Source organism: Acanthochromis polyacanthus, chromosome 9, assembly GCF_021347895.1.
Source record: "Acanthochromis polyacanthus isolate Apoly-LR-REF ecotype Palm Island chromosome 9, KAUST_Apoly_ChrSc, whole genome shotgun sequence".
In the NCBI taxonomy this organism is placed as follows: Eukaryota; Metazoa; Chordata; class Actinopteri; family Pomacentridae; genus Acanthochromis; species Acanthochromis polyacanthus.
The window spans coordinates 8,630,507-8,651,893 of record NC_067121.1 but is presented as its reverse complement, the minus strand read 5'-3'; the positions used below and the strand labels follow the sequence as shown (position 1 = coordinate 8,651,893).

The following is a 21,387-nucleotide window of genomic DNA, read 5'->3' as shown; positions in this document are numbered from 1 at the left end:
GTGTCTTGCTCTCCCTACTTCCCCTCTCTGCACTCAGCTGATCACTGCAGGTGACTCTCATTGCTGTAATCAGTTCACCTGCCCACAATATCACATGTTCAGTATTTAAACTCTGCTCTTTCACTCATTCCCTGTTGGGTCATAGACTATGTTGCCCCTCTGGATTCAGTGTCTTCTCACCAAGCCTGCTATCTCCAGACTCCTTCAGCCCAATGGACTCTGCTGCTCTCCCCCCTCCTGGACTCTGTCTGTTCACGGATTTTCCTCAGCCTATTGCCCCCCTCGGTTGTCAGTTCCCCCATTGTGCGAGTACCTCTTCTGAGCTTAGTTTTGTTAATGCAGTTTAATTTAGTCGATTTCCGGTTTGAATTTAGTGTTCATTTGTAGAGTTCGAGTAGTTCAGTTTTGTTCTGCCCCCTAGTTCATTTCTCTGTGTGTGTATTGGTTTAGCTATCTGGATTAATAAAACTTTCATTTATTCACTTGTCTGCGATTGGGTTCTCCAGCTCCCCCTGTAACATGTTTGCACATTTCATTATTATCTCAGGAACCAGGAATCTTTCTTGGGGTTTTTTCAGTATTTTTGTTTTGGCTTTCTGAAGAATGTAACCTGGGCTTTTAGGAAAATTCAACTTGTGCTTGTAACTGGGCTTGGAAGAATGGGCTGGTAGAATATGGGAATCTTAGAAGAATGCACCTCTTAGAAGAAGGCAACTGCAATTAAGAACTACGACAACGCAGATATTTTCCTGATAACTGAGCTTTGACTCTTCGTGTTTTTATTTGGACACACTTTTGCAATGCAAACCTGCCAAAGTTCCTCTTTGTCTCTGCCTTCCTAAACCAAATCATCACAGCTCCACATCCTGCGGCGGCATCTCTCACTACTACAAAGTCTACGCAAGTATCACTTTCCCTCTGCTAAGTGGGAGAATTACAAATTGGCTACAATTGGTTTTCAAAGTCATTCGAAATTCATCACCTTTGCTACCAAGTGCTTCCAGTGATGATCACAGTGCATTAGTTCATATATCTGCATTTAGTTATTAATGTACTTGCTGTTTGTTATGTCGTTTGTTCGTAGAATTGTTTTTATATAATTATTGGTAGTTCTTTGTTTGAGAACTCGAGGTCAATGAAATCAGAGTTTCTGACTTTCAGAATGAGACTGATCAACTTCATTTTAATCAGAGTCTCTTTGAGACTAAGCTTAAACTGATTATATTCCTCAGGCAAGCTGAGGATGGTGACCCGAAATGAACGAGTGTAATTTTAAGTGTAGTTTCTACCATTTCTACATGTCCAGCTACAGTGGAAAAGGATGCTGTTGCTCTGATTTAATGTAGTGAACATGAATTTACACATGGGACATTTACACAAACCCAGTATTCCTGCAGTTAAAATGTTTGAAATTTCACGACATAGGTTATAGTATTCTGCAAATTATGTGTCGAACTCATAAAGGAACTTTACCAGTCAATGTTCAGAACAGAACAGAAAAGTCAATTTATGACAAAATTTAGACACGGAATCAAAACAATGTATATCACACACAAGATTCAATTATTGAATCTTGCTCTTACACACGTGGACAAAATTGTTGGTACCCCTCAGTTAAAGAAGGAAAAACCCACAATTCTCACTGAAATCACTTGAAACTCACAAAAGTAACAATAAATAAAAATTTATTGAAAATTAAATAATCAAAATCAGCCATCACTTTTGAATTGTTGATTAACATAATTATTTAAAAAAACAAACTAATGAAATAGGGCTGGACAAAAATGATGGCACCCATAACTTAATATTTTGTTGCACAACCTTTTGAGGCAATCACTGCAATTAAACGATTTCTGTATTTGTCAATGAGCGTTCTGCAGCTGTCAACAGGTATTTTGGCCCACTCCTCATGAGCAAACAGCTCCAGTTGTCTCAGGTTTGATGGGTGTCTTCTCCAAATGGCATGTTTCAGCTCCTTTCACATATGTTCAATGGGATTCAGATCTGGGCTCATAGAAGGCCACTTTAGAATAGTCCAACGCTTTTCTCTCAGCCATTCTTGGGTGTTTTTGGCTGTGTGTTTTGGATCGTTGTCCTGTTGGAAGACCCATGACCTGCGACTGAGACCAAGCTTTCTGACACTAGGCAGCACATTTCTCTCCAGAATGCCTTGATAGTCTTCGGATTTCATCGTACCTTGCTCACTTTCAAGACACCCTGTGCCAGATGCAGCAAAGCAGCCCCAAAACATTACTGAGCCTCCTCCATGTTTCACCGTAGGGACAGTGTTCTTTTCTTCGTATGCTTGGTTTTTGAGTCTATGAACATAGAGTTGATGTGCCTTACCAAAAAGCTCCAGTTTGGTCTCATCTGTCCAAAGGACATTCTCCCAGAAGCTTTGTGGCTTGTCAACATGCATTTTTGCAAATTCCAGTCTGGCTTTTTTATGAGTTTTTTTCAGCAGTGGTGTCCTCCTTGGTCGTCTCCCATGAAGTCCACTTTGGCTCAAACAACGACGAATGGTGCGATCTGACACTGATGTACCTTGGCCTTGGAGTTCACCTTTAATTTCTTTGGAGGTTGCTCTGGGCTCTTTGGATACAATTCCAACGATCCGTCTCTTCAATTTGTCATCAATTTTCCTCTTGCGGCCACGTCCAGGGAGGTTGGCTACTGTCCCGTGGGTCTTGAACTTCTGAATAATATGAGCCACTGTTGTCACAGGAACTTCAAGCTGTTTAGAGATGGTCTTATAGCCTTTACCTTTAAGATGTTTGTCTATAATTTTTTTCGGATGTCCTGGGACAATTCTCTCCTTCGCTTTCTGTTGTCCATGTTCAGTGTGGTACACACCTTTTCACCAAGCAGCAGGGTGACTACTTGTCTCCCTTTAAATAGGCAGACTGACTGATTATGAGTTTGGAAACACCTGTGATGTCAATTAAATGACACCCCTGAGTTAATCATGTCACTCTGGTCAAATAGTTTTCAATCTTTTATAGAGGTACCATCATTTTTGTCCAGGCCTGTTTCATTAGTTTGTTTTTTAAAATAATTATGTTAATCAACAATTCAAAAGTGATGGCTGTTTTTGATTATTTAATTTTCAATAAATTTTTATTTATTGTTACTTTTGTGAGTTTCAAGTGATTTCAGTGAGAATTGTGGGTTTTTCCTTCTTTAACTGAGGGGTACCAACAATTTTGTCCACGTGTGTATAATGGAACACTTCAGATGATTGAAGTGCAGTAGAAAGTATATCTTCAGAACTGACCAGGATGTCACCTCTACAAACATATGATGACCTTCGAGTAGGACACATTGCTGATTAATCTGCCAGTACATAAAGTAACAGTATGAAGCAGCTAAAACTGACTCTCAATCAAACAGCATCATTGACTGACTGGTAAACATCATGTATGAATAAAAGAGTGACAGTCCATTTTCTGGCAGTATCACTTTCAGTATTTTCTGTGCATGTGTCTTCTAATACTTATTGCTACTTAAGTTAGGTTTTGGTTAAAGATGTTCCTGTTCAGGGGCTGCAGAGTGGGGTAGTGGTTAGCACTTTTGCCTTGCAGCAAGAAGATCCCTGGTTCGATGGTTCGAGTCCAGGCCTGAGCCCGGGATCTTTCTGCATGGAGTTTGCATGTTCTCCCTGTGCTCGGTGGGTTTTCTCCGGGCACTCCAGCTTCCTCCCACGGTCTAAAAATATGCTGAGGTTAATTGATCACTCTAAATTGACCGTAGCTGTGAGTGTGATTGTCTGTCTGTATGTGTAGCCCTGCGACAGACTGGCGACCTGTCCAGGGTGTCCTCTACCTTCGCCCGAGTCAGCTGGGATAGGCTCCAGCACCCCCCGTGACCCTAGTGAGGATGAGGCAGTGTATAGAGGATGGATGGATGGATGTTCCTTCTCATCGAGGATTGTTGTAGTTTGGTATTTTTACTTTTGATTTTTTCAGTCCCTGTTACTTCACTCTGTCATTTTTCATAAGTTATTCATTTTTGTTGGTTGTTCTGTGGTTTATTTGAAGTTGATTATTTTTGTTCTCTGCAGGTGAAAGAACAATCGCCTCATAAATCTTTCTTCTGTTTCAAGTGTCTTCTAAGTATTTAGTTATTTTGGACTTTTCAAATGAAGTGAAGAAGAAAATCTCAATCAGATTGTTATGGTTGGAATAAAATTACTTGTTTTGGTTAACAATATTGTACACATTTCCATTTTATGTTGGCACATACTTCAAGTTTGCATACTGTCCCTGATGGACAATATTTATACTGACATTTTTTTTTTAAAAAAGGAAAAAAAATATCCCTTTTGAGGCTGTTTTTTTAAATACTTTTCTTACTTTGAAGCATCTGTTATTATAAACTTACTGAAAACAGCAACTGTCGGAAAAGAACATTTTAATTTGAAGGCTGAAGAAGTCAAAGACAACATCCGGCGGAAGTGAAGCCAAGCCATTGCTAACGTTAGCTTATTTAAATCGTTTCTCACGTGTATTGATCTTGTTTGTCGTGTCTTAGATTTATATTTTATCACTTAAAGATGAGTTCAGTCCAGAATCTGAGAGAGTTGATCAACGAGCGACTAACTGCTGCTGCTGAAGAAATATTCACGGAGTTTGAGAAAACCATCGTCCAGTACGAGGAGGAGATCGATCGTCAGCGCAGACTGCTGGATAACATCTGGAAATCAGAGACAAAGTTCCACACAACAGGTTTGTAGAACTGTGATGGTCTGAATGAGCTGACAGAAATAAAGTGAGGAGCTGCGGTTTGTGTGGATGAAAGGCAGGATAACTTTAACATTTCTCAGTAAGGTAAAGTTGGAAAGATATTCACAGATTCGGACTTCCGGCATCAATAACTCATGAGGTATATTTTGTCAAAACATAAACGATACCTCTTTCAAATCGTTGTAAGCTAGACAATGTGCTACAAGGCCAATTTGATCAAAAGTCGCTGTCTTTAAAGCTGCACAAATAACATTGGTGTCTATGCGCAGCTGGCGGTGTGACGAGTGAACAGGGACCGTCTGCAAATTGCACAATAGTTAATGGAAAACTTAGGTATACCTAACCTATACCTAAGTTATAACTTAGGTATACCTAAGTTATACCATTACATTTTTTGAAGGTAGTCACCTTTAACAACTAACATTTCAAAAAGAACAAAACATACATAATACTACCATTGGAATGAATACTAATGCTTGTATCCCAGTTTAAAGTACTGAAAAGCAAAAAAACATTTTGACATTACCCATGCCATTTTGAGTAAGAATATCTCAGTAACTACAATTATAACCTTGCTGATTTTTTGTACAGTGATAGAAGACAGATGGAACTGTCTTGTAGAAAAATTTGGGGTCTCTGGTACCTGTCCTACACTGAGATTTTTGCCACCAAAAATAGCCAATTAAAAATCTCGTCCAACTTTGGGAGCTCATATTTTCCAAACTGAGGTACCTAGAAAGCTCCAGTTTGCTAAGTTATCGCACAACTTTGTGTAGAATGGAACCCAGGGGTGTTAGAACACTTCTGTGAAGTATTTCTAGTACTTTTAAGGTCCCAAACCCCACACGTGAGTTGGTATCTCTTCATTTTTAGCATTTTTAGCAAGCCCCTATGCCCTGCAGAGTGTAGGAAAACACCTGAGGATGTTTGTGGGGCACTAGCTACATGCAGAGGCCTTGTTTTCCAACTCACAGCTCTCTGGTATGTCTGGAGGCTGAGAATTAACCACTTAAAGATGCAAAAAAACGTTGGCGAGGCTTTTTATAGCCCAAATTCTGAAAATTTCAGACCCCCACAACTCAGAAACTATTTGAGCTACAGGCCTACAATTTTGCATAGAAAGTACTTTTGTGACTATCTAATGGCATGCAAATTTAGGACTAATTTGAAAATGGTGCAGCAACACCACCAAGGAATATCTGGTCATTTCACCTGGAATGACCCATATGTGAGTTCTGACTTATAGCGAAAATCGTGTTACGTTCTGCCGTAGGAATGGAATTCCGACATAAGTCGAGGACCCTCTGTAATAGCAGTTTACAACAAAAACCAGTTGTTCAGTAACGAGTACCATTTGTATTTACTGCAAAATAAACTCGGGTTTTATTTTTTGAAAAACTCTCTGAAATTGCAACATTTATCAGAAGCCTTGAAAAGTGAATGAATCAGTGGATTTTTAATCCCACGTCAGTTCTATGAGACAGTTCATGGAAATGACTGTTCGACATGCGATCATTGAAAAATAAATCAAAACCATGTTGTTTGCACCAGATCCATACTAAAACAAAAATGGAATGCTCTTAAGTGCGACAGACTGTTGTGAAGCATGGAGATATGGAATCCCAGAATGTTGATGTTTTAAATCCATCTCAGTGAGCCTTGTGATTTAAAAGCTTATGTTATCCCCTTGCTGTAATATTATAATAAACACTTATCCTGCAATGAACGTTAACAAATTGGAAATTCAGTTTATCCCTGTCACGATGATTAATTAATGATATATGTTTTCTATGGTTGTAGAAAGTCAGGTTAATGTGTGCATTACAACTCAAATGGCTTTACCAGGTTACCTAGGTCATTTGGGGCCGTGGGTGGTCTTTTTTTAAACTGATCCCGGCGGTTTTCTATTGTCCTAACCTCTAAACTTTAACCTAGCAACTTACCAGGTTCCAAATCCATTAACTCATTGGCTGCCAGCCGTTTTCAGAGCAAAGAGCCCCCTACTGCTGGCCTAGCCGCGCTAGGCAACCCACGGCAACGAATTTAATTCTCTGCCAGGGTGGGTCTAGTTACCCTCCATAAGGCTCGAGGCTGGATTCTCCTAAAACTGGCCGGACCAATCACCATGAAGTGTAGAGTCAGAAGGCGGGCGTAACGAAGTGACGACAGAGGCGTGACGATTCTGACAGAAACAACCGGCGCACAATAAACAGTTATCTTTCGACTCGGCTTTGGTCACAGCCCTTAAAGATTTGAAGCTAAAATTCAACTTGAAAGATAAACAAAGGACGGCACTTAAGTGTTTCATTGAAAAGAAAGACGTATTTGGACTTATGCCGACGGGATATGGCAAATCCTTAATATACCAGTTGGCTCCGCTGGTTGGGAAGCTAATGGGACTTAGCCACAATCCACCGGTGCTCTCGGAACTACGTCAGCCTATTCGTTGCGTTGATTGGTTGTATACCTACCCAATTGCTGCAGAGGGATTTGATAGACAACCTTTTAGCCCACCTCCCTCCCTGTCGAGCTTCTCTAGACCCTTGTGCCGTCAGAAACATGGGTGTAGCGTGGCTAGGCTACCCTACTGCCAGAGTTTTTAAGAATTTTGACAGATTTTTAAAGATCTACAGAATTACAAGTTTTAAGACTACATAAACATTGAAACTATCGAAAGAAAGTGTAGATTCTCTTCTTTCATCAGGAAAAAAAATTTTGTTTCTAGCATTTTCGGTTCTAAAGTTATCGGCAGCAGAACATAGGGTAGTTTCAGCAAAAACACCTGTTTTTGACCAAAAAACAGAGATAACGAGCTTTTTCTGCAGAGAGGCACATCAATCACTTTGATGCCAATATTTTTTGGTGTAGTCACATCCCACACAACTGAACAGTTGTTTACTTATATGAAACAACAAAAATAACTCGGAAAAAGCATTTTGAGGTCAACTTTTTAACCTTTTGTTAGCTAAATCATTTATTGACAAACAAACAACACAAGTCAACATTTTGGTTCAGAACAATACACCTTACAAAATATAAACAAAATATTTTTAGGTGTGTGTGTGTGTCTGTGTGTGTCTGTGTGCTCGCTCTAAACTCATCTGACTCGGCTTCGTCAGATGAGCTCAAGAGAGCGGTGGTGGCGAAACAGAAACCGAAACCTAGCGCGGCTTTGATCGCCAGCGGCTGTTGACAACGGCACTTTCTGCTGTCGCCCCACCATGGTCACTGTCTTTGTCATTCTTTTGGCCCACCACAATACTCTCACGTTCCAAAACTCCAGGATTTTCACCGACAAGCTCCGACAGACTGTCCTGCAGCCCCCCCAGTCAAAAAACATGATTGACGTCTATAGACGTCATTGGCAGCGAACATTCGGATTTCAATTGACGTCTATAGATGTCAATGGCAGCGAATGAGTTAAGAGGAAAGCTGCCGTCAACAGACGTGACTGGTGAATTAATTTAACCACTCAAAAGTGCCTACTCAGTTCGACTATTTATCAGAGGAAGGGGGATCGGCGTCTGGAAGAAGACAGTGAACAGATAGGCAAATTCCTCGCTGACCAATTTAGTCGTTCCTGCGATCCCACCTGGCTTAGACCCTTCTGTTCTACAGGAACCTAACCCATAAGATGGAGAACTGGCCCAGTGATTCTCTGACGATAAATTAATTAAAGAGAGAGCTGCCTCCTTTGGATTTTAACAAGACCAATAGTCAAATGACAACAAAGTCTTCAGATGACATGCAGACTGTTTACATAGAGAAGACAGGAGATGACAAGAAGACTGACAGCAAAATGAAACATATCAGGTCAATACCATCAATGCAGTATGGCTGAAAAACAGTTTGAAGTGGAGCCATTTTAATTGTGATTTCTGTCAAAACTGTGCTATGTGCCAACTGTGCAATTGATTTGTGTATATATTCTTAAATTTGCGTTGTTAGTGTTCCTGTTTTCTTAAAATGTTCTTATTTATATTGCATATATAGTGTATATATCTTACGGGTTTAATTTATAGTTGTGTTTTCTTGATTTTCCTTCCTGTCACTTAGCTACTGTGACATTGCAAATTCTATTTTGTGGGACTCATAAAGTCTATTCTGTTCTCTATTGTATTCATACTGCTCAGAAGACATTTGTGAGTTCTCTGCAGTTCTAGTCATGGTTGTGCTGTTTCCACAGAGATACAGAATTTTATATTGCACTGAAAAACAATCCCACAGTGAGGAAAAATGTGACAGCAGCAAAATCTACCCAGACAGTGCTTGGGTTTCAGAGGGTTATTCGCTCAGATCTGCATCACCTTTAACAAGCTTTTACTTTTGTCATTTTGTCCTCCAGACCTTCTGCAGCAACATGTCCAGGAGGAGAATGTTCTTGCTGAGCAGAATCTCTGCAACCAGGAGAAGAACTCCAGTGTGGACCAGGATGATCCAGGTGCTCCACAGAAGAACGAGGAGCAGGAGGAACTGTGCACCAGTGGGGAGGGAGAGCATCTTGCACTGATGCAAGAGGCTAACTCACTGGTTCAGTGTGAATCCAACTGTGTAGAAATATCCAGAGAAATATTTGGAGTCTCTGATAAACCACTCAACCAATCAAATGAAGAGATTGATTATGAGCGCAGGCTGGTGGATGCCGTCTGGAAACCACGAATAATGTTACACAGAATTGGTATGTAAACCTATGATTGTCTTAATGAAGTAGCAAAGGAACATGACTAATTTAAGATCCTAATTAGAACTCCGAGTTCCATTTATTTTCCAACAGAAATTCTGCTGTTGCATCTTAACTTGTTGACATTTATTTGAACTGTCTATTTGCCATCTCACTGTTGCCTAGATACATCAACGCTTCCGCCATTGTTTTGCTTTTGTTTGTTGTTTTTTATTCATGCCAGAACTGTACCATTCTGCAGAAATGTCATTTCATAACTTTCTCTTCTTTTAGTCATGGCTGTGCTGTTTCCACAGAGGTGCATGACTTTATATTGCTGTTCAGGATGAGCCAATGTGAGGAAGAATGTGAGAGGACTTCATGTCTTCTCTCAGATGTTTCTTTCCTAATCATCATGTTAATAACTTTTTCATGCTCCCTGCCACTCAGACCACCCACATCAAGATGTCTGGAAAGAGAGGAATGGTCTTGCTCATCAGCAGCTCTGTAACCAGGAGAAGTTTAGTCTGGATCAAGAAGACCCAAAGTCTCCAAAGATTAAAGAGGAAGAGGATAAATTCAGCACTTTCCTGGACCAGAAAGACCCAGAACCTTCAGAGATTACAGAGGAACCGGAGGAACTCTGTACCAGTCAGCAGAAAGAGCAGATTGTACAAGATCAAGCTGCTGACACCTTTCTATTGACTTCAGCTGATAAGGATGGTGACCACAGTGAACGAGAACCAAACAGGGACCAGCTCCTCTCTTACAATTCACCAGTAGCTGAGAGCCCACATGAGGAGGGAAACAAGCATGTAGACTCAAGGTCAACTAGAAATGCAGCGCTGAAGGCAAAGAAGAGTCATAACAGAGAGAGCAGTCACAGTAACAATGTAGACAAGTCTTCATTGTCAGGAAGTCACTGTGATACAGACACAGGAAGAAAGTCTTTAAAATGTGATGTTTGTGGAAAAACCTTTCAGAATAAGTACCAAATGAAGAAACGTCACCAAGTCCACAACAGTGTAAAACCAAATGCTGACAATGCATGCAGAAAAAAATTTAATTTACGGTCTGACCTGAAAGTCCGTACGATTACTGACAAAGGTGACAAACAGTTTTCTTGTGAAACTTGTGGGAAATGTTTCAGCAAAAGTTGTTATCTGACTGTCCACATGAGGACTCACACGAGTAAGAAGCCATTTTCTTGTAAAACCTGCGGAAAAGGTTTCATTCAGAATATTAGTCTGACTAATCACATGAGAACTCATACGGGTGAGAAGCCATATACTTGTGAAACCTGCGGAAAAAGGTTTCATCAAAGCCACCACCTGACTGCGCACATGAGAACTCACACAGGTGAGACGTCGACAGAGGCGTCTTGTTGTGACAGATGTGGGAAAAAATTCAACAGACGTAGTAGGCTACATGTCCACAGAAAAAATCACACAGGTGAAAAGCCATATTCTTGTGAAAGATGTGGAAAAAGTTTCTGTTTTCCTTATCATCTGACTGTCCACATGAGAACTCACACAGGTGAGAGGCCATATTCTTGTGAAAGATGTGGAAAAAGTTTCTGTTTTCCTCATCATCTGACTGTCCACATGAGAACTCACACAGGTGAGAGACCGTATTCTTGTAAAACCTGCGGAAAAAGTTTCAGTATAAGCACTCATCTGTCTGTGCACATGAGAACTCACACAGGTGAAAAGCCATATTCTTGTGAAACATGTGGAAAAAGTTTCAGTAAAAGAAATAATCTGACTGTTCACATGAGAACTCACACAGGTGAGAGGCCATATTCTTGTAAAACCTGCGGAAAACGTTTCAGCCACAAAAATAGTCTGACGAGCCACATGAGAATTCACACAGGTGAGAAGGCGTATTGTTGTGAAAGATGTGGGAAAAAATTCAGCAGCCGTAGTAGTCTACGTGTCCACAGAAAATATCACACAGGTGAAAAACCATATTCTTGTGACAGATGTGGGAAAAGGTTCAGTGAACGTGGTAATTTGACTGAGCACATGAGAACTCACACAGGTGAGAGGCCATATTCCTGTAAAACCTGTGGGAAAAGTTTCAGTCACAATAGTAGTCTGACTAGCCACATGAGAATTCACACAGGTGAAAAGCCATATTTTTGTGAAACATGTGGAAAACTTTTCCGTAAAGGAAATAGTCTGACCGTGCACATGAGAACTCACACAGGTGAGGCGCTGTAGTCTTGGGACATCGGTTTAAAAAAAAGCTTGGTTGAACACGCATTCATTCACGTCGTTCAGGACAAAAGTAGATTTTGTAAATTTAAAGTGCCTTTAGACCACTTCAGCAGTGATTCTGAGGTTATTGCATGCCAGATTGTGAGACATAGATCTTTTTAAATCTGTGAAACTGTCCAGTGGATACATAGCAAGTTTTTGCATTTTGAAATAAAGACAACTGTAGACATAATAGTTGTGTCTAAAGACATAATAGTTAATTTAATGTTGTTTATGAATTTTGGCTTGTTCTGGGTGGAAATGGACTGTGTTGCTCTGATTTAATGTAGTGAACATGAATTTACACATGACTGTCTTGAATTTTCATTTTTCAGTGAAGAGCCTTAAGGATGATCAGACAAAAAAATATAGAGATCCAACAAACTCACTATTCTTGCAGTTAGTATTTGAAATTTCATGACATTGTAGATTATAGTATTCTGCAAATTATGTATCAACCTCATAGAGATTGTTGTAGGTTGGTATGTTTACTTTTGTTTTATTCAATCCCTATCACTTCACTCTGTTCTTTTTTGTAAAATGTATTCATTCATTTTTGTCGGTTTTTCTGTGGTTTGAAGTTGCGTATTTTTGTTTTGTTCGTGTGAAACACAAATCAGCATCATAAACGGTCCTCGTATTTCAAGTGTCTTGTAAGTGTTTGAATAATTTTTGAACTTTTCAAATGAAGTGAAGAAAAAAAATCTCATTCAGTTTGTTCGAGTTGGAACACAATTACTTGTTTTGGTTAACAATATTGTACATGTTTCTATTTAATGTTAGCACATACTTTAACCCTTGTGTTCTCTCTGGGTCATTTTTGACCTGAAAACATGTTCAACAGCAAAGAAAACCCCCTAAATGACCTTTTTTTCAACCTGAAATTTCATGAGTTTTCCTAAAGTGACCCCAAAATTAGAAAAAGTGAAACGTTGTTTTTGTTTATATTTTCATCAGAGCTGTACATCAACCGTGTGCATCGATGGTCTTCGTGTTATTTTTGACCCGGCAGTTAAAAATCACAGTCACAGTGAAGTAAAGCACACACTCACATCACACAGATGTCTAAAACTACAACAACACACACATGCACATCCTGCAGTGCGCACACACACAGACACACAGAATGAATAATTTTGACAAGATTGCGTCCTACTGATTGATCTCAGAAAAGTAAAACTTTCTTGTGTAGGTGCCACATCACCCAACAACAACAAATCTCAAGATTTAACAATTTCAGACAAATGAAACATTTCTTGAAAGCATCGTTTACTAACAGGGAATGTGTTCAGAGGCTATAAAGGTGCTGCAGATGACAGCACCACCATCACCCCTCTTTGCTGAAGCCATGAGTGCAGTTTTCAATACCCAGCAGGTCATAGCAGGTCAGATTTTTTTCAGACATCCAGGAGAAACAAGAGGGACTGTAAAACAAATACTGTGTGCTGCATATATGAGAAATACATTTGTGAAGTCTATGCCACACACCTGTATACTATCTGACATGTGCTAATTAGAGTTTAATATGTTCTTCACATTTTGGTTTTACATCTGTTATTTGATTTTATTCTTATTGTTATATATCTTGCGAGTAGAAACTGATTCAAAAGATGTCAAAAGACTAGCATTTTACAGTTGAGTTTTGTAGTTTTCCATTCCATTGTACAGTATACAGCACACTGGTGTTTCTCTTCAAAAAATGCTTTTAAAGCTACTTTCTGCACATTTCTGGTACTTTGTTAGATATAGAAGTACCATCTCTTGCTAAACAAATAATGTTTACACCTATGCAGTACCTTTAACAGCAATAATAGTGATAATAAACCTCTATTTTAGCAAAGAAAACAGTTATAACACATGATGCAGTAAAAACGAGTGGTGTCCATTTATTAAAGACAGTCTTTCTGCCTTCTAGAGAGCATAAAACTCAGACATTCACAAAGTGTGTGATGCTTGACAGGTTGTTTCTTCTTGTAAAATAGATTTTGGGTTGAAAATTCAATTAAGCGACTATTTTAGAGTCTCAGTGGAGCCGGGTCATTTTTGACCGTGAGGACAGGGGAAGCGCACAGGATTTAAAGACAACACAAGGGTTAAGTTTGCATACTGTATCTGATGGACAATATTAATACTTAGATTTAAAAACAAAAACAAAAAAACATCCATTTTGAGATTTTGGTATTTTCAAAATGATTTCTTGCTTTTACTTTCTTACTTTTAATTATTATTATTATTATTATTATTGTTATTATTTCTATTACTATTAAATTTACTGAAAACAGCTTCTATCGAAAAAGAGAACATTTTAATTTGAAGGCTGATCAAGTTAAAAAACGACAACATCCGGCAGAAGTGAAGCCAAGCCGTTGCTAATGTTAGCTCATTGAAACCGTTGCTAACGTGTACTGATGTTGTTTTGTCGTGTCTCAGATGAATATTTTATCACTTAAAGATGAATTCAGTCCAGAATCTGAGAGAGTTGATCAACGAGCGACTAACTGCTGCTGCTGAAGAAATATTCACGGAGTTTGAGAAAACCATCGTCCAGTACGAGGAGGAGATCGATCGTCAGCGCAGACTGCTGGATAACATGTGGAAATCAGAGATAAAGTTCCACACAACAAGTTTGTGAAACTGTGATGGTCTGAATGAGCAGATAGAAGTAAAGTGAGGAGCTGCGGTTTGTGTGGATGACAAGCAGGATTACTCATATTTCTCTACCGACTCCACGGTGGTCTTTAAATTTCAGGGTTCATAATAATCCCAACGAAATGAGGCAAACATCAACTCACTCACTTTGGTGGCTAAATATAAATAATTGTCCTAATGAAGTATGAAATACACGTTTTGCTTCATCCATGTATAATATATGGTGATTAAATACACATGAAATGCACAGAAAGTCTTTTTCTTGCTGACTTTTCTATCTATGTCTCCATCATTTTAGCTTGTCTCGTCCTCCATGTCAAACCCAACTCATTCACTCTGACACACTGACAAATACAGGGTGACCCAAAAGTTTGGAAACAAAGTTTAACTGCAGTGTCTATTTGAGTTGGGGGTGCATGAATTCACTCTTAATTTACCAATTTTTGTTATAGAATAATAAAATAACTTAAAGGCATAGTATTTGCCGAGTGCAATAACTTGGAAGAAAATTAATAGAACCATAAGGTACAGGTATGCTGGAGCATAACTTCAAAATGCAGGCAATCAGTGTCAGATTTCAAAACTCTTGATGGTAAAGTATCTGACAGTTTTAATTTTTTAAACATCCAAAAGTACTATGAGGCAACATTTACTGGCCAGTTTGAGGAACCTTCATGAGCATGAATGAAGATACATTCCAGAAGATACCAGTGTAACCAGGTGGTGGAAACGTTCACGTCTTTGTCTAAGAAACAAACATGAACATGTCGAAATATGTTTGTTTTACACTAATCTCTTACGCTTCTGAATATATCTGTGGTACTGATTTATTGAAATAACATGTATTATTTGGATTATAGACTTTTCATTTGTTTCCAAACTTTTGGGTCACCCTGTATATTACTATGTACTTACTTGGGAGGTTCTGACTGATCAAGAATTTGTAATAATTGATCAATTATTTGTAGTAACTGGTCAGTTATTCTTAGTATTTGACCAGTGTGTGATATATCGAGACTATTGTACACCATAAAATGAATGGAATTTAAGTGTGGCATGGTATAAGATGAGCTGTTGTTGTATTAAAACAGTTTACAGCAGAGTACAGCAGTTGAATAACTGAATAGATGATTAAACAGTTGCAGGGCTGAGATCCTGTCCCAGACAATATTGGGTGGGAGGTGGTGGACACCCAGGGTGGATCACTGGTTCATCACAGAACAACCCAGAGACAGATCGATGCCTCAACCTTCAGAAAGAACAACAACATTTTCAGCAAAATATTACAATGACTTGCTACTAAATCCTAGTAAACTGAAGACTCACCTACTTTTTGGAGATGTTTTTTTTTGTTTGTTAGTTTTTTAACTCCAGTCTTTCCTCAGGGGGGTCCTCCTCACTGGGGGCAGTATCTGGTCTGCTGCTGGGGGTGCTGTCCATGGTTCCCTTCACCCCGGTTGGATGGGGGGCTTCCCACCTTGGTGTGGGGTCTCCCTGTCTGTCGGGGTCCGGGTGGCGGCACCCCCGGCGGTCATGGCCTGCGGTTCCTCCCAGTGTGGATGGCCCCGGTGGTGACGTTTGCCATGACCGTCAGTGCCATGCCACGTCTCCATACAGTCCATGGTGTGTGTGTGTGTGTGTGTGTGTGTGTGTGTGTGTGTGTGTGTGTGTGTGTGTGTGTGTGTGTATATATATATATGTACATACCCAGTGTGAGAGGGAAAGATTTTCTTGTTTTTATTTCAGTGTTTTTAATTCAATGTTTTTAATGTTGTAAAGCACTCTGTGGTGCAATTTCATTGTATGAAAAGTACTATACAAATAAAGTTTGATTGATTGATTGATGTTTCGTCGGCAGGTCAAAACCTTGATCAGTAATTTCATTTATATGATTACTATAGTCGGAACTGTCACAACTGACTAGCATTATTCCTAATTATTTCTAGTGGGATTATGATGGCCAGTTATTTAGTGCTCAGCCCCAAGTTTTACAGGAGGTCCTCGGTAAACGACATTCTCGACCTACGGCATTTCATTGCAGCGTTTTTCTTATTTATATTCCATATATAGTGTATATATCTTACATCTTTAATTTATAGTTGTGTTTTCTTGATTTTTCTTCCTGTCACTTAGCTACTGTGACATTGCAAATTTCCTCTTGTGGAACCAATAAAGTATATTCTATTCTATTCTCTATTCTATTCATACTGTTAAGAAGACATTTGTGAGTTTTCTGCAGTTCTAGTCATGGTTGTGCTTTTTCTACAGAGGTGCAGACATTTATATTGAACTGAAAAATAATCCCACAGTGAGGAAAATGTGGCATGAGCAAAATCTACCCAGACAGTGCTTGGATTTCAATGTGTTATTTGCTCAGATGTGCATCACCTATCATCACCTTTAACAAGCTTTTACTTTTGTCATTTTGCCCTCCAGACCTTCTGCAGCAACATGTCCAGGAGGAGAATGTTCTTGCTGAGCAGAATCTCTGCAACCAGGAGAAGAACTCCAGTGTGGACCAGGATGATCCAGATGCTCCACAGAAGAATGAGGAGCAGGAGGAACTGTGCACCAGTGGGGAGGGAGAGCATCTTGCACTGATTCAAGAGGCTAACTCACTGGTTCAGTGTAAATCCAACTGTGCAGAAATATCCAGAGAAATATTTGGAGTCTTTGATAAACCACTGGGCCAGTTGGATGAAGAGATTGATTATGAGCCCAGGCTGGTGGATACCATCTGGAAACCACGAATAATGTTACACAGAATTGGTATGCAAAACTATGATTGTCTTAATGAACTAGTACAGGAATGTGACGAATGTAAGATCCCAATTAGAGTTCTGAGTTCCATTTATTTTCCAACAGAAATTCTGCTGTTGCATCTTAAGTTGTTCACATTTATTTGAACTATTTTCTGCCTTGCTGTTTCTTGGATACATCAACGCTTCCGCCATTGTTTTCTTTTTGTTTGTTGTTTTTCATTCGTGCCAGAATTGTGCCATTCTGCAGAAATGTCATTTCATAACTTTTTCTACTTGTAGTCATGGTTGTGCTGTTTCCACAGAGGTGCATGACTTTATATTGCTGTTCAGGATGAGCCAATGTGAAGAACAATGTGAGAGGACTTCATGTCTTCTCTCAGATGTTTCTTTCCTTATCATCATGTCAATAACTTTTTCATGCTCCCTACCACTCAGACCACCCACATCAAGATGTCTGGAAAGAGAGGAATGGTCTTGCTCATCAGCAGCTCTGTAACCAGGAGAAGAAGTTTAGTCTGGAGCAGGAGGACCCAACGCCTCTAGAGCTTAAAGAGGAAGAGGAGAAATCCAGCACTTGCCTGGACCAGAAAGACCCAGAGACTCCACAGATGAAAGAGGAGCAGAAGGAATTCTGCATCAGCCTGGACCAGAAAGACCCAGAACCTTCAGAGATTACAGAAGAATCAGAGGAACTCTGCACCAGTCAGCAGAAACAGCAGATTGTACTGAATCAAGCTATTGATACCTTTCTATTGACTTCAGCTGATAAGGATGGTGACCACAGTGAACGAGAACCAAACAGCAACCAGCTCCTCTCTTATAATTCACCAGTAGCTGAGAGCCCACATGAAATTAAATTCAAGAACCATAATAGTCTATATGTCCACATGACAAATCACACAGGTGAAAAGCCATATTTTTGTGACAGATGTGGGAAAAGTTTCTGTTTTCTTAATCATCTGACTGTCCACATGAGAACTCACACAGGTGAAAAGCCATATTCTTGTGAAACATGTGGGAAAAGTTTTAGGAAAAGATATAATCTGACTGTTCACATGAGAACTCACACAGGTGAGAGGCCGTATTCTTGTAAAACTTGTGGAAAAGATTTCAGTAAAAGATATCACCTGACTCGCCATATGAGAACTCACACAGGTGAGAGGCTGTATTCTTGTAAAACCTGTGGACAAAGTTTTCGTAAAAGAAATCACCTGATTGTGCACCTGAGAACTCACTCAGGTGAAAAGCCGTATTCTTGTAAAACCTGCGGAAAAAGTTTCAAAACAAGAGGTCAAGTGACTGAGCACATGAGAACTCACACAGGTGAGAGGCCATATTCCTGTAAAACCTGTGGGAAACATTTCGGTCACAATAGTAGTCTGACTAGCCACATGAGAATTCACACAGGTGAAAAGCCATATTCTTGTGAAACATGTGGAAAACTTTTCCGTAAAAGAAGTAATGTGACCGTGCACATGAGAACTCACACAGGTGAGACACTGTAGTCCAGGAAAATCAGTGGAAAAAAAAGCTTGGTTGAACACGCATTCATTCACGTCGTTCAGGACAAAAGTAGATCTTGTAAATTTAAAGTGCCTTTAGACCACTTCAGCAGTGATTCTGAGGTTATTGCATGCCAGATTGTGAGACATAGATCTTTTTAAATCTGTGAAACTGTCCAGTGGATACATAGCAAGTTTTTGCATTTTGAAATAAAGACAACTGTAGACCTAATAGTTGTGTCTAAAGACATAATAGTTAATTTAATGTTGTTTATGAATTTTGGCTTGTTCTGGGTGGAAATGGACTGTGTTGCTCTGATTTAATGTAGTGAACATGAATTTACACATGACTGTCTTGAATTTTCATTTTTCAGTGAAGAGCCTTAAGGATGATCAGACAAAAAAATATAGAGATCCAACAAACTCACTATTCTTGCAGTTAGTATTTGAAATTTCATGACATCGTAGATTATAGTATTCTGCAAATTATGTATCAACCTCATAGAGATTGTTGTAGGTTGGTATGTTTACTTTTGTTTTATTCAATCCCTATCACTTCACTCTGTTCTTTTTTGTAAAATGTATTCATTCATTTTTGTTGGTTTTTCTGTGGTTTGTTTGAAGTTGATTATTTTTGTTCTCTACAGGTGAAAGAACAATCGGCATCATAAACGGTCCTCGTATTTCAAGTGTCTTGTAAGTGTTTGAATAATTTTTGAACTTTTCAAATGAAGTGAAGAAAAAAAATCTCATTCAGTTTGTTCGAGTTGGAACACAATTACTTGTTTTGGTTAACAATATTGTACATGTTTCTATTTAATGTTAGCACATACTTTAACCCTTGTGTTGTCTTTGGGTCATTTTTGACCTGAAAACATGTTCAACAGCATAGAAAACCCCCTAAATGACCTTTTTTTCAACTTGAAATTTCATGAGTTTTCCTAAAGTGACCCCAAAATTAGAAAAAGTGAAACGTTGTTTTTGTTTATATTTTCATCAGAGCTGTACATCAACCGTGTGCATCGATGGTCTTCGTGTTATTTTTGACCCGGTAGTTAAAAATCACAGTCACAGTGAAGTAAAGCACACACTCACATCACACATGTCTAAAACTACAACAACACACACATGCACATCCTGCAGTGCGCACACACACAGACGCACAGAATGGAAAAAATTTGACTAGATTGCGTCCTACTGATTGATCTCAGAAAAGTAAAACTTTCTTGTGTAGGTGCCACATCACCCAACAACAACAAATCTCAAGATTTAACAATTTCAGACAAATGAAACATTTCTTGAAAGCATCGTTTACTAACAGGGAATGTGTTTAGAGGCTATAAAGGTGCTGCAGATGACAGCACCACCATCACCCCTCTTTGCTGAAGCCATGAGTGCAGTTTTCAATAACCAGCAGGTCATAGCAGGTAAATTTTTTTTCAGACATCCAGGAGAAACAAGAGCGACTGTAAAACAAATACTGTGTGCTGCATATACAGTGGGTACAGAAAGTATTCAGATCCCTTGAAATTTTTCACTCTCTGTGTCATTGCAGCCATTTGCCAAAATCAAAAAAGTTCATTTTATTTCTCATTAATGTACACTCAGCACCCCATCTTGACAGAAAAAAACAGAAATGTAGAAATTTCTGCAAATTTATTAAAAAAGAAAAACTGAAATATCACATGGTCATAAGTATTCAGACCCTTTGCAACGACACTCATATTTAACTCACATGCTGTCCATTTCTTCTGATCCTCCTCAAGATGGTTCTGCTTCTTTATTGGAGTCCAGCTGTGTTTAATTAAACTGATTGGACTTGATTAGGAAAGGCACACACCTGTCTATATAAGACCTTACAGCTCACAGTGCATGTCAGAGCAAATGAGAATCATGAGGTGGAAGGAACTGCCCAAGGAGCTCAGAGACAGAATTGTGGCAAGGCACAGATCTGGCCAAGGTTACAAAAGAATTTCTGCAGCACTCAAGGTTTCTAAGAGCACAGTGGCCTCCATAATCCTCAAACGGAAGAAGTTTGGGGTGACCACAACTCTTCCTGGCTGTCCAGCCAAACTGAGCAATGGTGGGAGAAGAGCCTTGTTGAGAGAGGTAAAGAAGAACCCAAAGATCACTGTGGCTGAGCTCCAGAGATACAGTTGGGAGATATGAGAAAGTTCCACAAAGTCAACTTTCACTGCAGCCCTCCACCAGTCGGGGCTTTATGGCAGAGTGGCCCGACGGAAGCCTCTCCTCAGTGCAAGACACATGAAAGGCTGCATAGAGTTTGCCAAAAAACACATGAAGGACTCCCAGACTATGAGAAATAAGATTCTCTGGTCTGATGAGACCAAGATTGAACTTTTTGGTGTTAATTCTAAACAGTATGTGTGGAGAAAAGCAGGCACTGTTCATCACCTGCCCAATACAATCCCTACAGTGAAACATGGTGGTGGGAGCATCATGTTGTGGGGGTGTTTTTCAGCTGCAGGGACAGGATGACTGGTTGCAATTGAAGGAAGTGTGACAAAGTGGGCTATGACTGAGAAGTTCCGGGAATATTTGTTGGGACATAAGTGTCTGGTCTACACTGATAATAACCCGTTGAGCTATCTGCAGTCGGCCAAGCTTGGGGCCACTGAGCATCGCTGGGCGGCACAGCTGGCTGCATTCGATTTTGACATCAAGTACCAAGCAGGCCGTACTAATCGAAATGCTGATGCACTTTCCCGGCAGTATCTGTCGGGTTCTGGCTTGACTGAGGGTGCCGTGCCAGGCACTAAAGTCCCTAATGCCCTCCAGCATGCAATACTTCCA

General features: G+C 39.6%; 1 protein-coding gene across 37 annotated transcripts in view; it reads left to right on the top strand.

Moving 5' to 3' along the window:
- Positions 1-21,387, top strand: part of LOC110972179 (zinc finger protein ZFP2-like) — a 158,708-nt gene that overhangs the window by 65,036 nt on the left and 72,285 nt on the right. For 5 of the 37 annotated variants that reach the window (XM_051953089.1, XM_051953086.1, XM_051953093.1 and 2 more), the window contains one exon: positions 9,088-9,183. The exons of 6 other annotated variants lie outside the window; for them this stretch is intronic. In XM_051953089.1, the coding sequence (XP_051809049.1) occupies positions 9,088-9,183 (96 nt within the window). Of the gene's footprint in view, positions 1-4,423; positions 4,725-9,087; positions 9,421-10,228; positions 12,307-13,936; positions 14,285-16,745; positions 17,079-17,506; positions 19,326-21,387 lie in introns of those variants that run through there. 26 more of the 37 variants (XM_051953094.1, XM_051953091.1, XM_051953095.1 and 23 more) reach the window with 15 other exon arrangements.